General features: G+C 37.8%; 1 protein-coding gene across 2 annotated transcripts in view; it reads left to right on the plus strand.

Moving 5' to 3' along the window:
* Malt1 (MALT1 paracaspase) overlaps nt 1–25,233 on the plus strand; it is a 48,852-nt gene that overhangs the window by 11,765 nt on the left and 11,854 nt on the right. Inside the window, exons 3-13 of one of the 2 annotated variants that reach the window (XM_021150577.2) lie at nt 2,688–2,809; nt 5,367–5,526; nt 5,993–6,171; nt 6,735–6,831; nt 7,386–7,418; nt 9,343–9,369; nt 11,472–11,501; nt 15,970–16,173; nt 20,522–20,699; nt 21,876–21,950; nt 22,439–22,566. In XM_021150577.2, coding sequence (XP_021006236.1) covers nt 2,688–2,809; nt 5,367–5,526; nt 5,993–6,171; nt 6,735–6,831; nt 7,386–7,418; nt 9,343–9,369; nt 11,472–11,501; nt 15,970–16,173; nt 20,522–20,699; nt 21,876–21,950; nt 22,439–22,566 — 1,233 coding nt within the window. The remainder of the gene's footprint in view (nt 1–2,687; nt 2,810–5,366; nt 5,527–5,992; nt 6,172–6,734; nt 6,832–7,385; nt 7,419–9,342; nt 9,370–11,471; nt 11,502–15,969; nt 16,174–20,521; nt 20,700–21,875; nt 21,951–22,438; nt 22,567–25,233) is intronic. The other variant, XM_021150578.2, reaches the window with a different exon arrangement.

Consider the following 25,233-nt stretch of genomic DNA (forward strand, 5'->3'; position numbering starts at 1 on the left):
AAAAAAAAAAAAAAAGAGATAACTGTAGCATAGTGATCCCTGACTTTTGGGAAGCTAACTTAGATTTCTGTTTATTTGTTCTGAAAGCTAAAAGTAGCTACAGCAGAGCTGGGAGTCACTTGTAGTGACCACTAGCATGAAGTTGAAGGTAAGTGCAGACTCTCTGAAATGTGTGCTCCTAAGTCCTTGCACCTAATACAGTTTCTAAAGAGGCTCCCAGGAATGGGCTCACCCTACTTCTGCTAGCTGTCTCAGTGGGCTTTTCCACAGCACAGGGGTTGACTGCTTTGCTCGAGATCTGTCTTCCTTGAATTATTTGTTAAACTGCTTCTAGTTTTGATGTGTCTAGTGTTCATCACAAGTGCATACATGTATAAACACCTGTGCATGTACCATACACACATACATCATGGTTATATACACATACATAATAATAAACAGATTTTTCTTTAACATTTTTTCATAAATCTACTTTGACATTCCCCCCCCCCTTAACTCCTCAGATCCCCTTTCCTCCCCACCCACCCAACTTTGTTTTCTCTCTGACACCAAGCAACAAAATAAGAAGCAAAACTCGGACTGGAGAGGTGGTTCAGTGGTTAAGAGCACTGACTGCTCTTTGGAAAGTCCTAAGTTCAAATCCCAGCAACCATATGGTGACTCAAAACCATCTGATGCCCTCTTCTGGAGTGTCTGAAGACAGCTACAGTGTATACTTACATATAATAAATAAATAAATCTTTAAAAAAAAAAAAACTCAACCAGTTTAAAAAAAAAAACCAACAAAATAAAATGAACACATACATACAGCCTGGCCAACTACTGGACATGGGGGCATGCCCTTGATATATTCAGCTCCATTGTAGAAAACTGATTTTCCCTTTGCTTTGCTGGCTGGCATCAATTACAAATAGCTTCTTGACTATTTTGACTAAAGGAAGAACTTTAGTCTGATTTTGCCATATTTTGTTCCAGTTATTATAGAACTGTAACCAGAGATAACTCTTTAGAGATTACTGTCCCTGGACTTTTTAGGGGTGGAGCTCTATGCTGGCCTTGCATATGCTGTTACAGTGTCTTTCAATTCATATGTGCACAGCCCTTCTGTTTCTGGAAGACACTGTTTCCTTGGAGCCATCCCCTATCTCTGGCTCTTATCAGTCTTACCACCTCCTCTTTTGTATAGATCCCTGGGCCTTTTGGGGAAGGGCTTTATGGAGATACCTCACTTAAGACAGAGTGCTTGCTGCGGAAACCCATAGCCAAACATTAGGGTGAGCTTGGGGAGTCCTGGAGAGGAGGAGGAGGAGGAGGAAGGATGGGAGGAACCAAGGGCATCAGGGACATCACAAGAACACTGCCCACAGAATCAATTGACCCGGACTTATGGGGGCTCACAGAGATCAGGGAACCTGTGAGGGTCCGTCTTAAGTCTCTGCACAAATGCTATGACTTGGTATTCTTGTGGGACTCCTAACAGTGGAACCAGGGGCTGGCTCTGACTCTTTTGCCTGCTTGTGAGACCCTTCTTTTCCTACTGTGTTACCTCATCCAACCTTGATGTGATGGTATGTGCCTGGTCTTATTGTAGCTTGTTATGCCATGCTTGATTGATGTCCCTGGAAGGCTTGCTCTTTTCTGAAGGGAGGCAGGGGCCGGGAGAGCAAGAGTCTGGGAGAGAGGGAAAAGGAGGAGGTAGAGACTGGGAAAGGAAACTGTAGTAGGGATGTAATATATGAGAGAAGAATAAAAAAGACAAACTGATGCTCTAAAGTCTCTCTGCACATTGTCCACTTGTGGGTCTCTGTGCTCTTTCTATCTACTACAAGAAACAGCTTCTCTGGTGAGGGTTGAACAATATTCTGATCTGTGAGTATAGCAATATGTCATTAGGGGTCATTTTATTGCTGTGTTCTTTTTGCAGAATAATAGTATTCCCCCTTGGCCCATGACTTGTCTAGTCTCAGGTTCTTGGTCATTTTAGCGATGTCAGCAATGGGTTCCATCTCATGGAGCAGGCCTTAAACTTAATCAGAAGTGTTTGGTTGCTCCCGTGACATTTGTGCTGCAGTGCACCATCAGACAGGTCACTGTTGGAGGTTACATGGTTTGTAGCTGGGAGATGTTGATAACTGCCTTTCTCAATTGGTAGTGTGCAGGGTCCATGAACACTAGTTAGTAGGGGTGAAGCTCTAGTCAGACACCAGCTCAATTTCTCAGGGTTTTAGTTCATGTCTAGTTGAAAAAAAAAAACTAGCCTGTGCACTACTTAGGCACCTAACTCAGTTGAAGTGCTGGCCATATGAGTGTTTATGACCAGGTATCTGTGTGAGTTGGCATTGAGAACTGTAATATGATGTCTGCCTGGCAGGTGTCTTAAAAGGTGCATCCTGCTCTCAGAATGTTAGCATGTAGGGGGAAAAGTATTTCTCAAAATTGGAGAAACGTGGCAAATAATTTTCCTTCCCAACCATGAAGATGTAGAGTATATCCAAGTCTTTTGCAGTTAAGTTTTTTCTTGCTTTACAAAGTTTTCAGCTGAAGATACATACTGACAGAGAAGAAGAAATAAATTATGATAAAGATGAATATGATAACTGATTCAAAAATATTTGTTGTTTTCTACAAACCCTCTTTTGTAACTCTCCTTTATTTATTTATTTATTTATTTATTCATTTATTTTAAGGATTAAAGATCACTGTAAACCCAGAATCCAAGGCAGTGTTGGCTGGACAGTTTGTAAAACTCTGCTGCCGGGCAACTGGACATCCTTTTGTACAATATCAATGGTTCAAAATGAATAAAGAGGTAATTTTTAAATGTCTTTTAATTCTACTTAGGTTGGTTAGTTAGCTGGTTGGTTGGCTGGCTGGCTGGCTGGCTCGCTGGTCATTTTTGTGAGTTTAGAGCTAGGAAGAATATGAGCAGCATGGTAACAGGATATGAAGAACCAGCAGAGTTTTTAAACAAGGAACTTTTCATTCTCCGAGACAGGGATTCTCAGTGTGTAGCCCTGGGGGTCCTAGAACTCATTCTGTAGACCAGGCTAGCTTCAAACTCACGGAGACCAGCCTATCTCTGCTCCTGAGTGCTGGGATTAAAAGTGTGTATCACCACTGCCTAGATTAAACAAATGATTCGTGTTTGGGGTGAGGGGTTGTTTGTTTTTACATAAAAGCTTGTTGCTTGAAGAAGGCAGAGATCTGCAAAACAACCAGGTTATCTATTGCCTGGGCTGCTAAAAATTACCTTTCATGTGATCTCAGTGAGTTAATGAAGGTGAATCACAGGGCATACTTCAGCGTGTGTTTGAGGATTGGTTAGCCAGACTGATAAATCAGATGAAGAGCATGAGGAAGCAGAAAAAAAAAAAAAAAAGAAGGAGGACTTCCTACTTCTCCACTTGAGTATCTTGGCCATGTTTACTCTGTGGTTTTTTATTTGTTTTGTTTGTCTGAGAAGACTGGAGAGGTCTATGTCTAGGAGGAAAAATAAAGAGTGTGACTTCAGATCATGCTTATCATACATGCAAGGGAATCACACTTCAGTTTGGATATCTAGAGAGACAACAATGAGTGTATAGTGAAAGAAATTAAAAGATGGAACAGTCAAAAGAGTTAGAAGAATTAAAAACAAAGTATTTCAAGAAAAAAGGGATGACCAACTTCTTCAGTGCTGCTAAGGAGGCAAAGACAAAAGTGTTTGTTGGCTAATTTGTGATAGAAGGGATTTAGAGTATTTTTTGAAAGTGATTTGGTAAAGGGAAGAAACATGCTAAAACCAAGAAGAAAATGCAGGAACAATTTCATAGAAGATGGGTTATTGAGAAGGAAAAACTCTTAGATTCTGATCTTGGACCCGACAAATAGTAGGTAAAATGGATTAGTCGGGACTGGAGAGGTGACTCAGTAGCTAAGACACTTCCTGAGGGCCTAGATACGGTTTTTATCACTAACATGGCAGATACAGGAGATCTGACAGCCACTTTTGGCCTCTGTGGGTGCTGCAGGCATATGGTGTTCATACACATATACAGGCAAGCACATATATAGTGACATAAATAAATATATCTTAAAAATGTAAAAGATGGGGTCCAGGCATAGAGGTGCATGCCTTTAATCCCAGCTCTCCAGAAACAAAGGCAGGAAGATCTTTGAGTTCAAAGCCACCCTGGTCTACATAGTGAATTCCAGGAAAACCAGGACCTGTAGAAAGACCCTGTCTAAAAAAAAGAAAAAAGAAAAAAGAAAAGAAAAGAAGAAAAGAGGATGAATTACCAGAAAAAAAACATGGGTCTGCAACTCACCAGGAAAGGGCTCTTGCCCTTTAAGACTCACACGATCAAAAAAGAGAAGTGATTCCCAAAAGTTTTTCTATGACCATCACACACACATCATGGTGCATGCGCATGTGTGCATCCTGACACACAAAAAGTTTTTAAACTTTTTGCATATGCATGGCAGTTTGCTAAATTAATTAAGTTAGAGGCTTATATATCTAACTTATGAGAAATCAAGTATGTTTCCTCATAAAAGATGAGATTCTGAGCAGATCACACACACCTTTAATGTTAGTACTTGGGATGCAGAGTTCAAGGCTGGCCAGGGCTGTACTGTAAGACCCTGTCTCAAAAAAAAAAAAAAAAAAAAAAAAAAAACCTCAATATACTCAAAAAAGAAAAGGTATTCTAGAAGAGCAAGGGCAGACTAGGGAATGTTTGTTGTTGTGAAAGTCTGAGGATTTATGATAGATTTACTCTAATCTGAGAGTCGCATGAAGAGAACACAAACTAACCATTACTTCAAGTTCTGACCAAAATGAAAAAAACCTTACTTTGGCCATTCCTTCCTGTCACGTCTGTGCTTTCCATGAAGCCAAACACTCCAGAGAAGCTGGATACAGTTTGAGTTAAGCAGCCTCTCTTAAGTGTTTTATAGATGAGAAAGTGAAGTCCCAAGATAAAACAGTTTATCCATATAGTCATAGTTGATTTGGCCAGAAAGGAAAATAATAGCTAGTTTGTTTTCTTCCTTCTATTGTAGTGGGCTTTTTTATGCTACTTATAAAAGTTGCAGTTGTGTAAATACGTGTACTATTCTAATGATGGGTTTCTACTGTGAGCACCTCAGAACCTGGGAGCAGTTAACCTCGCTGATGAATGGATTTGTTAACCACTGTGGATTGATTTCAGTCCCCAAAATCTTACTTTTTACTTTGTAACTAGCAAACATTTTAGAATTTGAAGAAAAAAGAAACATACTTTTCAAAGGTCTGTAATCAGTTCATAGATTTCACACAGCATGTATTGTAAGCTGGATTTTTTTGATGAAATCTTCACGCATACCCTCTCATTGATCTTTTGCAGATCCCATATGGAAATTCATCAGAACTTATTTTTAACACAGTGCATGTAAAAGATGCAGGCTTTTATGTCTGTCGGGTTAACAACAGTTCCACCTTTGAATTTAGCCAGTGGTCACAGCTGGATGTGTGTGATGTGGCAGAAGTAACAGACAGCTTCCAGGGTGAGTGATAAGTGAAGGTGTATGTTTGTTTGTTTAAATGTTTATTTAAAATAACTCCAGCTTGTAAATGTCATGCAGGAGTCATTAAGAGATGACTCCACACGTGCTCTGATTGTCGTTCTCTACATGTCTGTTCCTGAAGATGACGTGGGCCTTCTCATTCTTGTGCCTGATGCTCAGCTTGAACCTGCTAATGTCTCTGGCTTAGTTTCTCCCCTTACTTCGATATTCTTGAGTATACCCACCTGTTATCTCAGTATTTTGAAACTGTTTTTGTTCACCACAGTATTCTTTTTGTCTTTAAATGTCTTTTAACACTTGTGGGAGTTTCATGAAAAATCACTTTAAGTATGGTTTTGAATACTGTAAAAACTAAAGGATAGACTTAGACATATCTCTGTTTAAATGATAGGGGATTTTTGGTTTTAAGTTTAACCCAGAGATTTTATTTGTCTTTTAATTTAAGGAAGTATGGATGGCATCTCAGAATCCAGGTTGCAAATCTGTGTTGAACCAAGGTCCCAAAGGCTGGTGCCAGGCAGTATGTTGTTGTTACAGTGTGTTGCTATTGGAAGTCCTATGCCTCACTACCAGTGGTTTAAAGATGAATCACCATTAACACATGAGACAAAAAAGCATTACACGGTAGGCAATTGATTTGGGGGGTGTTAATTTATAAAATAAATGGTACAGTTAAGATGTAAAAGAACCTCTTAAACTCATACTCTTTGGAATGTTTTTGGTACTCTTAGTTCAAGTTCTTTATGTTTCAGTATTAATTAGTTTCTTGTATTTACAACAGAACAGGATTTCAGCCCAGGCTTCAATATAAAATGTCAAATATTGCCAGGCAGTGGTGGCATACGCCTTTAATTCCAGCACTTGGGAAGTAGAGGCAGGTAGATTTCTGAGTTCAAGGCCAGCCTGGTCTACAGAGTGAGTTCCAGGACAGCCAGGACTTCGCAAAGAAACCCTACCTCCATAAACAACAAAAAAATGTCAAATTTTACTGTGCCAAACTTTATACTGTTAGAATAATTTTATCATTTGCTTACTAATATTTAGCTTAATGAATGATGATAATTTAAGAATGTATAATTTTTTTGAACTGCTGTATTTGAGAAATTTTTTAAATACAATGATTTTTACCTTAAGCAATTTATAAATTAGTGTTGAAGAGGAAAATGTATGTTGTGTTATTGATACAGGTTCCATATGTGGATATAGAACATGAAGGAACCTACTGGTGTCATGTATATAATGACCGAGACAGTCAAGATAGCAAGAAGGCAGAAGTCATCATAGGTAAGCCGTAGTATCACAGCATAAGATAAGCTGTGTACACTGGAGGGTGTGAGCAAAGAAACCCTAACCATCACATCTAAGGAATTACATTGTTTTATCTGAGAATTTTAGAGAATTCATACTACATTAATTCTCTAAGTTTTGTAAAATGAGCAAAAACAAAAAACTGAAAAAGTTTAGTTCTTTTGTATTACAGTTTATCATAAATACTTAATATCATAATATAAATATTTGTATCAAAATCTATTTCTTGTAGTTCTGAATTAGAAAAAGATTGATTTGGTGAAAAAGATTTTCAATAAAATATATAAAGTCAGAGACACATAAATGAAAAATAATTATTGATCAGTATTCCCCATTGTGAGTTCTGTGGTTTTGGAGTTTGTTCTTTTTACATTGAATACATTTACAGTGGCTTTGTCAAGAGTAGGAATATTGATGCATATGTTGCTTAGATAACATGATTCTGTGGTGTTTATCTCTGTTGACTTAATGACTACCCTTCCTAAGATTATGAGTTACAATATGTTCACATTTGTTTTCTCTAACATAAGGAAGAACAGATGAGGCAGTGGAGTGCACTGAAGGTAGTGTAATCCTTTGGTTCAAGACCAAGTCTCCTGCATGCTGCATGCTGGTTACTCTGGGGAGAGGTGGAGTGTCCTAGCTCACTATGTGCAGTGATAGAAAAAATACTAGCTCTAATAGGTCGTTGGTTTTTTTTCTTTTTAAAGATTTATTTTATTATTACATGTAAGTACACTGTAGCTGTCTTCAGACACACCAGAAGTGGGCGTCAGATCTCATTACGGTGGTTGTGAGCCACCATGTGGTTGCTGGGAATTGAACTCAGGACCTTTGGAAGAGCAGTCAGTGGCTTTTACCCGCTGAGCCATCTCACCAGCCCTAATAGGTCGTTCTTATTAAAGGACACCATGTCTTACTTCTTAAAGTTTTGTACATTTTCACTATTAGACACTTCTAAAGTAATCTTCAGCTGATTTCCTTTTGTACATAAGACCCAGAGTTTCTCTATAAATTATTTGAAATAGTGAATATTCGCAATTCTTAATGTTAATTTTAATTGTAATAAAATATATTTAAAATATTAAATAAGCATTTGTTTATATTATTTTATTTCTTAAGATACACTTTAATGGCAAACATAGTTTCTATAACAGATTTCAGGATAGATATATTTGATATATTTTATCAATTATTAAATATTTTGAAAATAATATAAGGATTTTCAAAACTACAGTGTTTTAGATTATCAACATGCCACTTTCACCATGGAAAGAGAACTGAAAATCCATCTAACTTATTTTAATTAGCCAAAACATTGTACTTAAATTGTAATAAGTAAATATTAAAACTTAGACTACCTCCCTTTTGTGTACTATCACATTGATTTGAAAAATTAGGGTTGTGGATAGCAAAGTATTTTTTCAATTGCTGCTTCCTTGAACTGTTACGTAGTATTTCTTAGGTTCTACTTGGGTAAAATGAGTCATGTTAAATTACACATTTCCTGATTTTCCTATCATTCATCTCTATGGTAACATGTAAACTAATAATAATTACTGTTTTGATTCTAATCATAATTTGAACCAGAATTCTCTTATAAGAAGTTCTAATCCCACATCTGTTAATCTTATTGATGGGAAGCCACGGACAGAAATCCTAACCAAACTCCTTTTCTCTCTTATATTGTTTTGCCTAATTGCATGTGTGTTTGTTTCTATAAACTTTCTAACTTATTTTGTCTTCATAAAATTTAATAAGTAACAAATTGATGATGGCTGTTGTTTTAAGGGCTTCTGTTCAGATTATTTATTCTATATGAAACGTGTATAAAGGATGCAAGTTAACTTGAAACTGTTCTACCTCCCTCAAAAGCATACCATACCTAATCTAACCGTTTAAAAAAACAGACAAATCCCAAGTGACAGGGAACATTCTACCGCTCAAAACCAAAATGGTCGTTAAAAACAAGGAGTGCCTGAGCAGCTCGCACAACCAAGCATGTCAGGAGACACAGTAACTGCTTCTTCTGTCCTACATAGATCTTGGGGAGAAAACAAATGTTATGCTAAGAGTAACATACTAACATGAGATATTAATAATAGGGAAGCCAGGTTTGGTGTGCACAGGAACCTTCCTCTGCAATAGTCCACAGTCGTTCATCAAATGTCCTGGTGTCTTAGAGTTAAAGGTTTATTAATTTTTGAAAGATCAATTATGAATTAAGTATCTAAAACATTGAATAAATGGTGAATAAGTTTATTTAAGTTTTTGTAATTTAGTCAAAGTGAAACAGTTTAGAAGTCCTAAGTGTTCTTACCTGTTCAGGATTTGTATGGCTTCTCTTAACTTTGAAAAATTCTCAACTAATAATGAACTGTAACATGATATAACAGCTCATAACTGCTTTCTCATAGTCATACTATTTGTGCTAAGTTGGCAGTTAGATTATTTCAACTTAATCTGTTTTTTCTTACTCTATTTTAGATGAATTAAACAATTTGGGGCATCCTGGTAAGTATTATAAACAGTAAAGGTGCTATAGACATTCTTGCCTACATTCTTAGACTATTGAACTTATTTACATGAAGTTCAATTTAAAGCACATAAAATATAGAAATATTATTGATTACAAGACCATAAAGGTTGAAAAAGTATTTTGGATAATAATAAAATATCAATGCTTGGGCCAGTAATATAGCCAAGTGAGTAGAAGTACCTACTGCCACTCCTGAATACCTGTGTTTGACCCCCAGAGCCCACATAGTGGAGCTTTCGAGAAAGCTAATTCTTGCACATTTTCCTCTAACCTCTACATGTGCACCATGCTCCCAACACACAAACAAAATAAGTAGATAAGTGTTAAAAAAAGAATTGAGAACTTTGTTTTTGTTCTGGCGTGTTCCTGGGGATCAAACCCAGGGCCTTGTGTATGCTGTGTCAAGTGTTTCACCGCTGAGCTGCAACCGCTCAGCAGTGATGCCTTTTACTCATGTTGCTCCTTATAAAGGAAGGAGGGCCATTGTTTTTAATGTGGAAGACTGGACCGTACTGATGGAGTGGCATGTTCATTTCTAAACTGTCAAACATAGAACATCCCTGAAGTGGTTGGGGAGGCGCTGTCATCAGAACTGAAAGGCAGTTAGTGAAGAGAGTTGGCAGTAGAACGATACAGTGGTCGGTAACTATTAAGAGACTAACAATGGCAGTCTCTAGGCATGCTTTGAAAGCTTTGATCAGAACAGATTTCTGAACAAGCTAAGGTTAAAAAAAAAGCTATCATGTGATAAAGGACATTTCGGTAGTATAATAAAGACAGAGGATATTAGCATAAGCTGTGGGCATTCTGAAAGACAATGACAGAACCTATGAATAGATTTAATCAAATCATACAGAAATACATTAAGAAGGCATGAGGATATTTAATATTTGCAGAAAGCCTGATGGTCCCCCTATTTTATTACCATAATTAGCTTGCTTGATTTTGTTCGTTTCATGATGCTGGGGATAGTGCTGGGGCCGGGGGCTGGTGTGCACTAGCTACTTATCACTGTACCTCTGAGCGGTTCCTCTAGCACTGTTGGCTTAGTTTTGTATTTCATTTAAAAACATGTTACTGTAAGTTCTGTCTGGTCTCTGCTGACTGCACCTGAGCAAATTAGGCAAAACAAAAAGCCATGTGACCATTGGGTTATTTTTGCTATAGTATCTTCATATTCATGTGCAGCTAAAGAACTTCTTCAAATTTCCTGAACTGACAACTGTTTGAAAATATCCTAGTAGTTGTTTCTCTTGGTGTTGATAGAACCCCTTTCCCTACCTTTGTCCCTTATATATTGCCCTTTTAAAGAGTTGTGAAATTGCTTCATAGAAACTTCAGTATTTTCCCACCACTAAGTGTTTATCATTTTTCAGGCTTGTTTTACCTTATTTTCAAGAATCATAGAAACCAAACCTTTGAGTGTAAAGAAAATGATGTGTGGTGAGGCTTGTAATAGGCTCCCACATCATCCATAGTATCAGTGTGCAGATAAACTAACCCTCCCTCCAAGTATTGGGCACGCAGGGGGTTGAACTTCATCTTTTCCTGTGTCACTTCCTAGTGGTACTCGAGAGTGAATATGATTTCATTCTAAGTATGATAGTATAAGCCCATATATTTTTGTCAAAATTCTTTTAATTATAAATAAGCTATTAGTAACTATATTCTACATTTTTCCTTTTATTACTCATGCTTATTTATGAAGCACCATATTGTGACCATATATGTATATATAATGATCCAGTCCAAGTAATTAGCATTTTTATCTGCTTGGATATTATTAATGTATGGGTTGGGGGCCTTAACAGCTTCTTCTTTAATTATTCTTAAATTCATAAGTTAGAGACACAGTTGCCCTAGTATGCTATACAACATTAAATCCACTTCCCTTCTGTTTTTGTGTCCTCTTCACCCTCTGACTGTCTCCCCTTCCCTTTGTAGCCTCAGTGACCTCTTCTATTTATAGTGTTTTAGTGATACTGCTGCTGTCTGCATCCATTGCTTTTGTTACCTCATTAGCTCTGAAGATACACCATGAATAACAGCATCTGTTTGTTCTTTTATCCTTGTCCAGATAATAAAGAACAAACTGGCCAGCCTTTGGGTGAGTTAAGTTTAAAGTACATGTTCAAATGTAATTACAGTATTTAACTTCAATTTTTTATTTTCGTGAAGGAATTTACAATATTTAACTTGGTTGATTTATGATTATTTGAAGGATATTGGACCAGATTTTTATTTTGGATAAAAGAAATTATGGAAGAAAGCCCTTAAAAATATTTTTGGATGGGGGGGGGTTTCTTTGGCAGGGGGAGGTTGGCTTCAAGTAGTTTTTAAGGAGTGATTTCTGTTTCTGGCAACACAGAAACAAAAGAAACATTCATGCTCCATGGGAAGAAGTGGTTATTGCTGCCTTCTGGTGAGGTAGGAGTTAGGAAACTATCGTGTAGATAGCAGTGAGTTTAGAAGTATGCTGTCCCACCTACAATTGGAAGAAAAGGGAGTAAGATAAAATGAAGTGGATGGTGGCATTTAAGTGGGCTTTGAGAACAAGACAGAGGCAGCATATCCAGGAGGACCGCATGTACAGGCTCAGTAGCCTAGTGCTTAAAGAGTAGACGTAGTAAACATACTGGTGTACAGAAGTCAGGTTAAAATGATGGCTAACTGGCTTTGATCAGAATTTTGAACACCTTTTTATCTTTTTTGGTTTTGGTTTTGAAATAGTATCTTAACATTGCCCAAGCCAACCTCAAACTCCCTTTAAAAAAAAAAAAAAAAAAAAGCCTGCTACATTTCATTCTAATGGTAAAATTTCATAGTCCAGTGTGTTCTTTCTTTAGGCACCACCACCCTCAGTACTCACTTGGTGAGAAAGACCAACTGTAATAGTCATCCAGACAAAGCCGAAGCTACTGTATTCTGTAGTGAGAAGCACATGTGATAATTCTGCACACAGAGAACAAGCTAAAAAGTAGCTGAGCAGAGACTGAAAGTTCAGCAGGAATGATCAATTACTTTACTTTCTGAAAGGTGTAGTGCGACACATCTTGATTCTCAGTATTTGGGAGAGGCAGGCTGTGAGTTCGAGGCCAGCCTGGCCTACATAGTAAATTCCAGAACAGCCAAAGCTACATAGGGAGACCCTGTCTCAGAAAAAAGAAAAAGAAAAACCCAACTTAACTGTAAAACTTGCTCAGAGTTAATGTAGCTGGTAGCTGGTGGGGGTTGGTACCTGGGGTCAGTGATTATGTAGCTTCTTGTTGGTTCATTCTGTCCCATGCCGTTTCACAGACATTGATATTATAAGAACAAGATAAGCTTTTATCATAAAGTTCACCAAGCATCAAACATCTCATTTCTTTGCTACCTTTTAGTAAGTAGGAGAATGAATGTGGTATGTGCCACAGTAGAAATGGATAAATGATCTTAAATTATTCCTAAAATATGGTGATCAGATTTGTCTAGGGAGTCAGGGAAGGCTTTATGAGGAAAGGGTCAATGAGAATTTTCAAGGACACTTTAGGAGACCTCATGTAGCTAAAGGCAGACTTGGTGAGTGTGGAATTATGGTGTGTGAGTGAACAAATACATCAGTACTGTTGGAGGGTGGAGTCTTAGGGTAGGACTGCTAGCCATCAGGCAGGCGATATAGTTATCTATTAAGTAGCAATATTAGTCCAGAATTCCCTACATTAAAAAAAAAAAACAGCATCAGCTAGACATACTAGAGCACACCTTTAACTCCATCACTTAAAAGGCAGAAGCAGGAGGATAGCTGTGCATTTGAGGTCAACCTGACCTACATAATGAGTTCCAGGACAGCCAAGACTACACAGAGAGACCCTGTCTCAAAAAAATATATCAGTTTCATTATGTCTCATTCTGTGGGGTTTACAGATGGTCCTTCTTGGAGTCTCTCATGTAGTTATAGTCTGTTGGTGACCAAGGCTACAAAGGAAGGCTTCACTTTCAAACCATAGGACCTTAGTGAGGACTGATGAGAGACTCTTCCTCTATCCTGCCTCTTCCCTCTCTGTGCTGCTGCTGCTGCTGCTGCTGCTGCTTATATCTCAGAACTGAAGGCTGTCAGGACCTCTTTAATACACAGCTCAGAACTGGCAGTGTCACCCACATATTACATGCTGCTTGGAGAAAGTCACACGGTGGGCAGCACATACCTAGAAGTGAAGCTGACTGTACCATACCAGGACAAAGATACCATGATCTCATGGCCTGTCTATACAGTGGCAAGAGTGTAAATGGCTCTGTGTGCCAAACTGAAGAATTCAGACATTATTTTGAAGGATCTAGAGAGTCATTAAAAGATTGAATGCACCAGAGTAACAGGAAGTCAGACTGAATTGCACTAATCAGATTTTATGCTAAATCTTCATTCTTTATAAAAATTCAAAGACTTAACAAATACTTAATAGCACTTAGAAATACTAGACCCTTTTCTAGGTGCTTGGGAGTATGAACTCTTTTTGGATAACTAACTTAGATCCATTAAACATGCAATTGATGATATAGCACTGTGCCAGTTTTTGAAGAGTGCACTACTTTAAGTTCTGGAAAATGTCTAGGATTGTCTAGTAAGTATATTTCTAAAGTTTTTGTTGTTGTTGTTCTTTTGTATACTAAAATAGTATTTTTATTTCTTTGTTTTCTTTTTCTTGATGCTAGGGATTGAACCCAGAGCATCACACATGCTAAGCATGTGCTTAACCACTGAGCTATACTCCCAGGCCCATGTTCCCTCTTCCAATAGATGATTTGTGTTCAAGAATTTGTGGTTGCTCTTACAGTAAAAGATTTTATAGTAAATTTCTTGAATTTTTCATCTAAAATCTATCATGACTTGCTTACATGCTTGCCATTTTGACATTGTCTTTATTCTTATTTCCTCAAATTCAATTTTACTATTGCTTTCTCTATCTGGTTTCTGCCACAACCATTTTCTGGAATGGGTCCTTGTCATCTTATTTCAGCCTGCCTCTGCCTCTCTTAAGTCCACTCCAGCTCTTCTGCTAACCATCAACTGCTTGCTTCCCAAGTAGAGTTGTCAAGGTAAGACCCATCATCTTCCATATCATTAAATTTTAAAAACTTATATGATCTAACTTTTAAAAATTATCATTTACAAAAAAATTTTAAAAGAATTTTGGGCAACTATTAATATTTTCACATTCTCACATTCTTGGACTCTTGTATTTTAAAAATCATTCTTTTCCAAATACAATTAATTACATACTGCTGAATGATAGATATATGCTTTAAGAAATATGCCGGGCGTGGTGGCGCACACCTTTAATCCCAGCACTCAGGAGGCAGAGGCAGGCGGATTTCTGAGTTCGAGGCCAACCTGGTCTATAGAGTGAGTTCCAGAACAGCCAGAGCTACACAGAGAAACCCTGAAAAAAAAAAAAAAAAAGAAAAGAAAAGAAAAGAAAAGAAAAGAAATACGTCATTGGGACTAGAGAGATGGCTCGGTGGTTAAGAACACTGACTGCTCTTCTGAAGGTCCTGAGTTCAAATCCCAGCAACTACATGGTGGCTTACAACCATCCATAATGAGATCTGACGCCCTCTTCTGGTGTGTCTAAAGATAGCTATAGTGTACTTAGATATAATAATAAATAAATCTTAAAGAAAAAAAAAAAAGAAAAAGAAATACATCACTAGACCATACAGGTCAGTTTTTCAATATTGTCCTAATGCATTCAAGAAATGCAGTAAAAACTGAGGTGTATAAGGCTGCTGCTGACATGCTACAATATGCTGTTAAGAAGTAACCTTTCTTTGTATGAGTAGAAGTCATATACTCTACAATAATGATGAAATTTATCATTTCTAAAATAAAATTGAACAATGAGAAGCATTATATAGTAAATATATAAACCAGTTATGTAGCGTTTAATGATAATTATCGAGTATTGTGTGCTATTGTAATTTTCTGTGCTCTAATTTATGCAACTGTCAATGCATAGGTCTCTTGACAGCTTGCCTCCACCCATCCCCAGCCCAGGACCGACAAAAAAAAGCTGCAATGCTGAAATCTCTTAAGCTCTAAGCTTTGTCCAGCCTTCAACTGTTCAGGCCATGATGTACCCATAAATGCTCGCTGACACTTTTCAAGGCATAAGTACATATTTTTTGCCTGCCCCTACCCTAAAACACCTCTTTCTGTCTGAGCAAAGTCAAAAGATTGAAGTTCAAAAATTCCTCAAGTGACCTGACCCCAGGCAGATAGGAAAGCTAAGAAAGAGTGCTGGCAAGATGGAAGTTGCCCTCTGAACTACACACACACACATGCATGTGTGCCCACATTCATGGATACTGTAATGATGATGATGATGATAATATTCAAAATATTTTTCAACTTAGAGCTCAGAGGAGATAGTGCATCCACACAACTACTCTGGGAACAAAAGTTCTTGTGGAATACCTTCTTCTCTCTCTGGTCTCTCCCTGCCCAGCTCTGCTGTGAATTCTCCTACCTCTCTCTAGGTGTTTGCCTCGTTAGTCTCCTACATCCTCCTCTAATCCCCACCCTTTTTTTTTTCTTACAGCAAAGGACAAAGTTGCCCTTTTGATAGGAAATATGAATTACTGGGAGCATCCCAAGCTTAAAGCGCCTTTGGTGGATGTGTATGAATTGACCAACTTATTAAGACAACTAGATTTCAAAGTTGTCTCATTGTTGGACCTTACTGAATATGAGATGTGTAATGCTGTGGATGAATTTTTACTACTTTTAGACAAAGGAGTATATGGTAAGATAATTGTAATATTCATTTTTATAATCATATGCCATTCCTGTTATACACAAAATAAGAGTTGGAAGTGATGGCTCTGCAGTCAAGAGCACTTGCTGCTCTTTGAGAGGACCTGAGTTCTATTTCCAGCATCTACATGGTGGCTCGCAATCATCTATAACTCCAGTTCCAGATTTCCTGGCATACAGTGGTGCACAGGCAAAATATGGATATGTGTGTGTGTGTGTGTGTGTATGTGTACATTTGTATATATACATTTGTGTGTATATGTACATATTATATGCATGTGTATATGCACATATATAATACCATATATGTGTGTGTGTGTGTGTGTAAAGAAAAAAGTTGGAAGTCAGATTAAGGTAGGTAAACATATTTTTGAATTGACATGTTTTAAATTTTATCTTTATTCCACTGTGAATAACTAGTTAGCTTAATATCTTTGTTTCTATGGTTATTTTATCATTTTAAAACAACATTGTTCTTAAGAGAATCCTTAACTGTCTTACCTTTTTTTATTGAGTGTAAAAGTTACCATACAGTATTTAGTCATTTAGTAAGTTTAGAAACTTGGCTTTATATACAATCAGGTAGCAAAACATTCATATATGCTTGACATTGTATATTATATTCATATATGCTTGACATTATATAGATTCTTTTAAATATAAAAGGTTGTGATAGAATATACATTGTGTTTATGAAAATGTGGTTTTTTGAGAATTTAACTTTGTATGAGTCGTCAATAAATGAAAGTTCTTTTTTAAAAAGAAGTAGATTGCTTAAGTATGTTATATGATTTATGTGTTTTTAAGATGCCTGTGTGACTCATTCCTAAAACTTTACTAGAAACAGTGAGGTATAAGAAAAAAAGTAATGATAAATATTGATTTAGGTTAAATTTAAGTTTCTGGGTTGGTAAAATAAAGAATGAGAATTATGTATATAGTTATATGTTCAACTGCTCTTATTTTTTTACTGCAGTTGTTATTGGAACTCTCACACCCCCCCCCCTTAACTGTTTAAGTCAGAACTTTTAATTGCCCCTGTTATTAAGTACAGAGCCAGAACTATAAAAGGATGGGTTAAGGGCCAAGACTTGAGTTTGGTTAACACTGTACACACTTTACTACATAATCCCCACTGTAACAGTTTCAGTTTGGGGTCTAAGAGTAAAGGTTAATAAATAATTGAACAAAGGACAGCTTAAGAAAGCTAGAAAACTTAAAATCCTGATTCATGTCTTTAACAGGGTGGCTGCATTATATTTTGAAGTATTGTGACTATCCAAAACATCAGACACATCTACATTAAATGTAAGTGTGGTAAAGGCTTCATGGTATAGGGCTTGCCATAGGAGACTTTTTATGTCTCTTTTGGAGCATCTCTTGACATCTCCTAATATTCCCAGTCCTTCAGGGATGGGGAGAAGGAAAAGTTTCAGCATGAAGAACTTTAAATACAGAAAAGTGTAGACACAAATTGATAGTCTCTTATTGCCCACTCATTGAAAAGGAAGGAAATTTTATAGTAGAACAGAAAAAAATGAGTAATTCAGTTTATAACATGTAAGCAAGCAAAAACCAAAAATAGAAATAATTTACTTATAAATGTATAAATAGTTATACAGATAAATAAAACAGTAACTGTGTGGTTGTCTGTTCACCTCATCAAATGTTTTTGTAAATTCATCACTGCCTATGGCTTACCTATGCCTTCTGTGGAAGAGAATATTAAATAAACTTGGTTAGAATATGACAGCCTTGGAGTTAGTCATTTAGTTCAAAGTAACTCCATTGGATAGCTTTGGATTTGTGGTTAGGTAATTTTGTTGTTACAGAGAAAAAAAAAAATAACCTCATTCCTGACACAATCAAGCTGCCTAAATTATTGTATCCATTGTTACCATTTTTGTTACTGTTCTTGAATATTCACTAAATGCGCTAGAGAGTTGGCTCAGTGGATAAAGTGTTTGTGTATAGGCATAAGGACCAGAGTTTGGTTCCTCAGCACCCATATAAACGTAATCTCTACCTCTTGAGAGACAGAAATGGGATCCCCAGAACAAGCCAACTGGCTGACTTGATGACCAAATCTCTGAGTTTGAGTTAGAGACCCTGCCTCAATTTGTAAGCTAGTGATCAAGGAAGACATCCAGCATCAACTTCTGGCCTCCGTATTTATGCACACACTCATGTATGCACACCTCTCTACAGGCGTGAACACAGACACATAGACATGCATCTAGTCATCACAAATGCATGCACACATACTTAAAAAATGTATTAATAGCACTCAAACTGTCCTTTAGATTGGAGATTTGGACTCAGTGGCACTTTGGGCTTGACTAGAGAAATTGAACTCATCTTGATCGTTGTGCTGGTGTATACTGCTAATGAGAGTGTACTGATAGGTCATTGTGTAGACTACATTATAGTTTATACTCCTGCCTGCTCCCCTCAGCTTTTTCTACCCAAAGAAATCTTAGGCATGATCTTAATACACTAGTACAATGATCAAGATTACCTGCATCCAGTGTCTAGTTTTCTGACTCACTAATCCTTTGAATTTGGGTAAACCTTTAAACCTCTTGGTGTCTCAAGTTCCTATGTATATAAAAGGGGAATGGTTCCACTACCTACCTTGTTATGAACATTATGGAGTCTACCTGAGCACTATGCAAAGTAGAATGCAAATCTACTTGATTAGGAAAGGTTTACTACTTGTATTTTATTATTTTCCTTTGTTCTGTTTGAGACAGTTTCCTTGTGTGTCCAAAACTTTTTAAACTCAAGATCCTCCTGGCTAGGTTTCTGTAGTACTGGGATTATAGGCATGTGCCACCAAATCTTTATCTGTAGCCCAAAACTAATAGCTATGATATAGTTAATTAATTTGTCAATTAATTAATTGATTAATAAAGTGCATGCCTGGTGGCACACACTTTTAGTTCTAATAGTTAGAAGGCAGAGATATCAGACTTCTGAGTTAAAAACCAGCCTGGACTATATAGTGAATTCTAGTCCAGCTAGTTCTGCATGGTGAGACCTTGTTTCAAAAAACCCATTTAATTACCTGTATTTATTTAGTGTGTGTCCATTCGTATGTATGTATGTTAGTGTGTGTCATGGTGCCTGATCAGAGGACAATTTGCCGGAGTCCGTTTTCTCCTTTCAAAACCAGGTGGATCTCAGGAATCAAACTTGTTGACAAATGCCCCTACCCACTGAGCCAGCTCACCAGCACCAAACTACATTCTTGAAAATCATACAGCCAAGATGAAACAAATTCTCTAATAATCTAATTTGCATAGTTGTATTTCTAACTACATTAAATTTCTTGATGTATTCTCCCCTTTCCTTGAATAATTAAGAGAATTAGAAGTGTCAGAGATGGAGTTCTTAAAATACAATGATTTTCACTGTTTTTTTTTTAATATAAAGATTATCTCACCTTGCTATAATATCATTGTAGACTCCGATACAAAAGGCTTGCACTTTGTCCAAGTCATTTTGGAAAGGAAAAAACATAATTTGTTTTAAGTGCCTTACTGTAAGCAGTTGCTGAGGTTATAGCAACTGTGTGATAAGACCACACCTCTCTTTTATCTGTGGTAATGAAAGCTCAGCCTCCCTCAGTGTTGTTGCTTCTCGGAAGCTGAATCTTGCTAAAGCCAGATGAGGCAGCATGCAGGCTTTCTGATTGGGTATCTAAATAGTCCTTCCCAAGGGCTCCTGCTGGACTGTCTTGATGCACTGTTAGTGTCCAGTTCCTGCTACATCTCTACAAATACACAAGAGTCAGTGTGAAAACAAAAGACAGATGCAGGTAAAGAACAGAAAAAGACAAAGATGTGGTCAGTCGAGAAAATTACAAACTTAATTCAATGGTGGAAATACCACCTGTAGAGTCCAGCCATGTGACTTGAAGCAGAGCTGTTTAGTTTTCTCTTCTGTGACATAGGAACAGGATCCAGGCATGGAAATTCACACCTGTCATCCCAGCACTCAGGATGCTGAGGCAGGAGGATTGTCACAATTTTTTATGCCAACCTGGGTTCATAGAGTTCCAGGTGGCCAAACTACAAAATGAGACCCTGTCTCAATAGCCCAAAATGATATTGGGGTAGATATCTTTTATAAATTGAATTAAAATTATAAATTTTATAAATCTGAATTAAAAGAAGGTTGTGTATATGCAAATGCTTTGAAAACCATGAAAATGTTATACAAAGATAAATGTTAGAACGTGAGCATTTTCTGTCAGAAAACCTAAGTATACATAAGACTATTTACAATGTTGAAAGTGCATTTAGAGTTGACATCTTTCCTTTCCCCACTCCCAGGATTGTTATATTATGCAGGGCACGGTTATGAAAACTTTGGAAACAGTTTCATGGTCCCTGTTGATGCTCCAAATCCATATAGGTCTGAAAATTGCCTATGCGTACAAAACATACTGAAATTAATGCAAGAAAAGGAGACTGGCCTGAATGTGTTCCTGTTGGATATGTGTCGGAAAAGGTAAAATGTCTCATCTCTCTATCAAGTAGCAACCTTGACAAAGTCTATGTAAGGCAATTCTGTACGGTGGTAAGAACCCCTACGCACTGTGAGGTTCTGGAAACAGACTGGATATAGATATATTTTTAGTATGGATATCTAATTATTTTAACTTTCTGTTTGCTGTGAAAGGTACAAGTTATATACTCTCTCTAGCATGCATGTCCATGTGACTAGCAGTCACTGCAGATTCTCTCCAGACATTAAGAAACCACACGTGTGGATCTAGAGCATGTAGTCACCAGGTTGCCCTGTCTTACAAGTGGGAAATATCATTGACACAGACTTTGGAAATCTTGGATGTTTGTCTGCCTTTGTGTCCCCAAGGGTCAGAAGCAGTGATTACTCCTCCCAAATTTACTTCTTTTTTTTTTTTTTTTTTTGCTTGCTTTATCAGTCAGAATTCAATGAGGGGAGTTCAGCTACAACTTCCTTTTAAAAGCTAACAAAGAAGCCAAGTATGAACTGGCTTTAATCATAGCACACAGGAAGCAGAAACAGGCAGATTTCTGTGAGTTCAAAGCCAGTCTGGTCTACATAGTGAGTTCCAGGCCAGCAGGGATACATAGTGAGACCCTCTGTGGTATAGCAGTGTCCTAGCACTCAGGAGGCTTAGAGTGGGAGGATTGAATGTGAGGCTAGCCTATGCTACACAGCAAGAGCCTACCTTTAAAAAGTTATCAAAAGATATGGTGACTACTTACTGTCTTAAAAATGTAGGAGGAGCCTAGGTCCTGAGTTCAATTCCCAGCAACCACATGGTGGCTCCCAACCATCTGTAATGGGATCTGATGCCCTCTTCTGGAGTGTCTGAAGACAGCTACAACAGTGTACTCATATACATAAAATAAATAATTTTTTTTTTAATGTAGGAGCCTGGGATAAGTCTGTAGCTGTCTAAGAGTTTGAATCATGGGATGGTGACACCTTTAGTCCAGAGCAAGTCTTCTTGGTCGACAAACCGAGTTCCAGGACAGCCAGTGCACAAAGAAACCCTGTGGGGGTGGGGGTGGATTTGAATCTGTCATTTTATATTTTATATATACTGAAAGTAGTAGCATATTTTTCAGTGAAGAACACTGTGTAATTTCTCATACTTGCATCTGCCCATTTTACCTTTCCGTTGCATATTAATAGAAATGACTACGATGATACCATTCCAATCTTGGACGCACTGAAAGTCACTGCCAACATTGTGTTTGGATATGCCACGTAAGCATCGCTGCATTCAATGTCCATCATGTCTTTGTTTCGATTGTAGATTAGAGACAGAAGCGTCCATGGGCGCCCTTCTTGGTGTGCTTGATAGAGAACTTTAGCCATGCACTTCCATCTCGGTGCCTTCTCACGGAGCAGCAGAACCTTTCACTGCTGCCTCAAGCTGAGTTCTAGTTGGGAGCCGCTGAGGGCAACTGAAAGAGAAGCTTATTTGTGGGGTGTGGGGTGCTCCACTGTACACAGCATAGACTGATTGCATGAAGCCTATTAGTGTCCATTGAGCTACACACCTGTCTACTTAGCCTCACTAGGAGGAAGAAGCATTCTGCCCTTTGCCTAGCATGTCCCCCCCACCCCACTTCCCAGCCTTGGATACCGTCATTCTGCCTTTGCCTTCTGCTGTGTGCTCAGTCAGTCAACACGTCGGTTGTGGTGTTCTGTGCCTGCCTTATTTCACCTTTTTTTTTTTCGGTGTTTTTAAGGTGCCAAGGAGCAGAAGCCTTTGAAATCCAGCATTCTGGGTTGGCAAATGGGATTTTTATGAAATTTTTAAAAGATAGATTATTAGAAGACAAGAAAATTACTGTGTTACTGGATGAAGTTGCAGAAGGTAAAATTTTTAAAAGGGCAATCCACTCAGAAAATCCCAGCAGTGAAGAGAAACCCACTCGGGGTACCTGTGTTGGTCGTTTATTTTATTCTTATCAGTACTGTGTGGGTTTGGAATCAGTGTGTGCTTCAGCAAACAGTTTTGTCTTAATGTTCACCAGCACTGCTGCTACTCAGTTCTTCTGTTTCCTTGCTGTCGTAGCCCAACGTCATGAGCAGTGGTAAGATGGGAGTCAGTCCTCAGAGCTCTACCTTGTGTCGGCCTGGTGCCTTGCTGCTACCCAATCTAATTATTAGGGAGGGGAAGTGCAGTGAGCATCTCTACCAAGGTATCTCTGTCTACACCTTGTATTTCAGAGACATTGACACCCTTATTCTTTCATTGCCAACCTTAGGTGTTCTTAGGTCCTGCTGCAAATGCATGACCTTATGTGTCATATCTTCCGTCTCTTCTCATCCTCTTCCCTGTCTGCTCACTGCTGCTGGTGCTCAGGACAAGGCCAAATCTGTACCTGTTGAATACGTGGGTTACAGTGTGGTGGAATTTGTTTTGTTTTGTTGGCTTTTGGATTTGTTGTTTTTGTTTTTTGAGATAGTCTCACTGTGTAGCCCAAGCTGGCCTCTAATTTACAGTCCTAGCCTTTTCGATGTATTTATTCTTAACTAATTATGTTTATATGTATAGCTGTTTAGTCTGCATGTATGCCTGTGCACCACGTGAATGCCTTGAGCCTGAGAAGGCTACAAGAAGGCATTGGATCCCTAGGACTGGAGTGACAGATGGTTGTGAGTTCTGGGAGTTGAACCTGAGTCCTCTGCAAGAACAGCCAACTGCTGAGCCATCCCTCCAGCCCCAGTCTCGGCTGTTCAAGTATTGTGCTTTGCAGTGTATGTTTTGAAATGACCTTTCATAAACCACATCAAAAAAGATGATACACCCTTTGTAAGCCCTAGAAACTGAAGTTTGACAGATCTCCCACAGTTGATGGGTGGGTTATGTTTGGGGTTTTTTGAGTCTTTGATTTCTGAGATAATGTCTCACTCTAGCCCAGGCTGACCTCAAATGCTCAGCAGTCCCCTTGCCGTAGACCTCTGAGTACAGGTGTTAGAGGCATGAGCCATCACACACAGCTCAGATACAATCGATGCATTTAGAATTTTATATATAAAGAGAGAGAATATATATTTTTGAGATATACATTGAGATTTTTATATATCTTAAAATATAGATCTTTTTAATCTATAAGATACATTTTATTTATATATTTTATTTATTTATTCATTTGGTTTTTCAAGACAGGATTTCTCTATATAGCTCTGGCTGTCCTGGGACTCACTCTATAGACGAGGCTGGCCTTGAACTCAGAGATCCTCCTGCCTCTGCCTTCCAAGTGCTGGTGCTCATAAGCCACCACCACTGCCCATCATGAATAAAATATTTTACTAACAGCTGTTCATCAGACACACACACACACACACACACAGAGAGAGAGGTAAAACTTAACACTGAACACAGCCTGCCAGGTCTTTAGACTTCCTCCTGCCTACTTCAGCCAAAGAAGTTCTGCTTTTGTCTCTTTTACATACTGAGTTTCCTCTTTTTTAAGCTTTTATCTGAAAACATTCTGCTTCTTCAGATTTAGAGCCCTTGGATTTCTCAGTTATCTTCAGACCATTTTAACTAATTATCTCAATTGTTTAAAAAATCATCCAACTTTGAAATACAGCTTTCTGCTCTTCCCATCTTACCTTCTGATTAAGGAATTAAAAAATATTTATGGTGGGAGTTGTTTCAAGATGGTTTCTCTGTATAACCCTGGCTGCTCTAGAATTTGCTCTCTAGACCAGGTTGGCTTCAAACTTTGAGATCTGCCTGCCTCTGCTCCCCAAGTGCTGGGATTAAAGGTGTGTACACGTGGCTATTGTACTGATTTTATTTATCATTTCCTCCATTTTCTTCTTATATAGTTCATACAATTTTTATATATTCTCCAAAATTATGTCCATTTATATTTAGGTTGTTTTTAGCTTAAAAAAAGGAGAAAAGAAAAGAAAAGAAAGGAAGATACATGGATAGGTAGGTAGGTAGATAGATAAATAGATAGATAACTGTGCTCTGTATAATCCTCTAAGGCTTGAACTTCTTCAATTCTAACATTAATCCATCTGTTGAATGGCTGTAGCTCATTCATTGTGAATTCTATATAAAATTCCATCATGAGAATGTGCTATAGTTAGTTTTTTTAACTACTGTCACATTCTCATACATGTACCCTGAAGTGTTCACAGAGTCTCTTAGAGTTATAAACCTATAATTTGGAGTTGCTGGGCTCCAAATTATATTTTATGTTAAGTTTGAAGGCTGCTAGTACATATCAGTTTCCAGTTATAAGAGATGATACCACAATGTTTTATAAAAGATATATCTATACCCACTCCCCATCGGCACTTTCTCTATCACTTGATAGACTTGTTTGGCTTTGCCTATCAAGTGATGTTATAAATAATATTTCAAATGGTCTGGGTTTTTTTTCTGCTTATTAGTGAAGTGGAATATCTGTCCATGTTTTAATTACCATATAAATCCACTTAAGTGAAAATATATTCATATCCAGAAGATGTCCCAACCGGTAAAAAGGACACATGCTCCACTATGTTCATAGCAGCC

This window comes from Mus caroli, chromosome 18, assembly GCF_900094665.2.
Source record: "Mus caroli chromosome 18, CAROLI_EIJ_v1.1, whole genome shotgun sequence".
Taxonomy (NCBI): domain Eukaryota; kingdom Metazoa; phylum Chordata; class Mammalia; order Rodentia; family Muridae; genus Mus; species Mus caroli.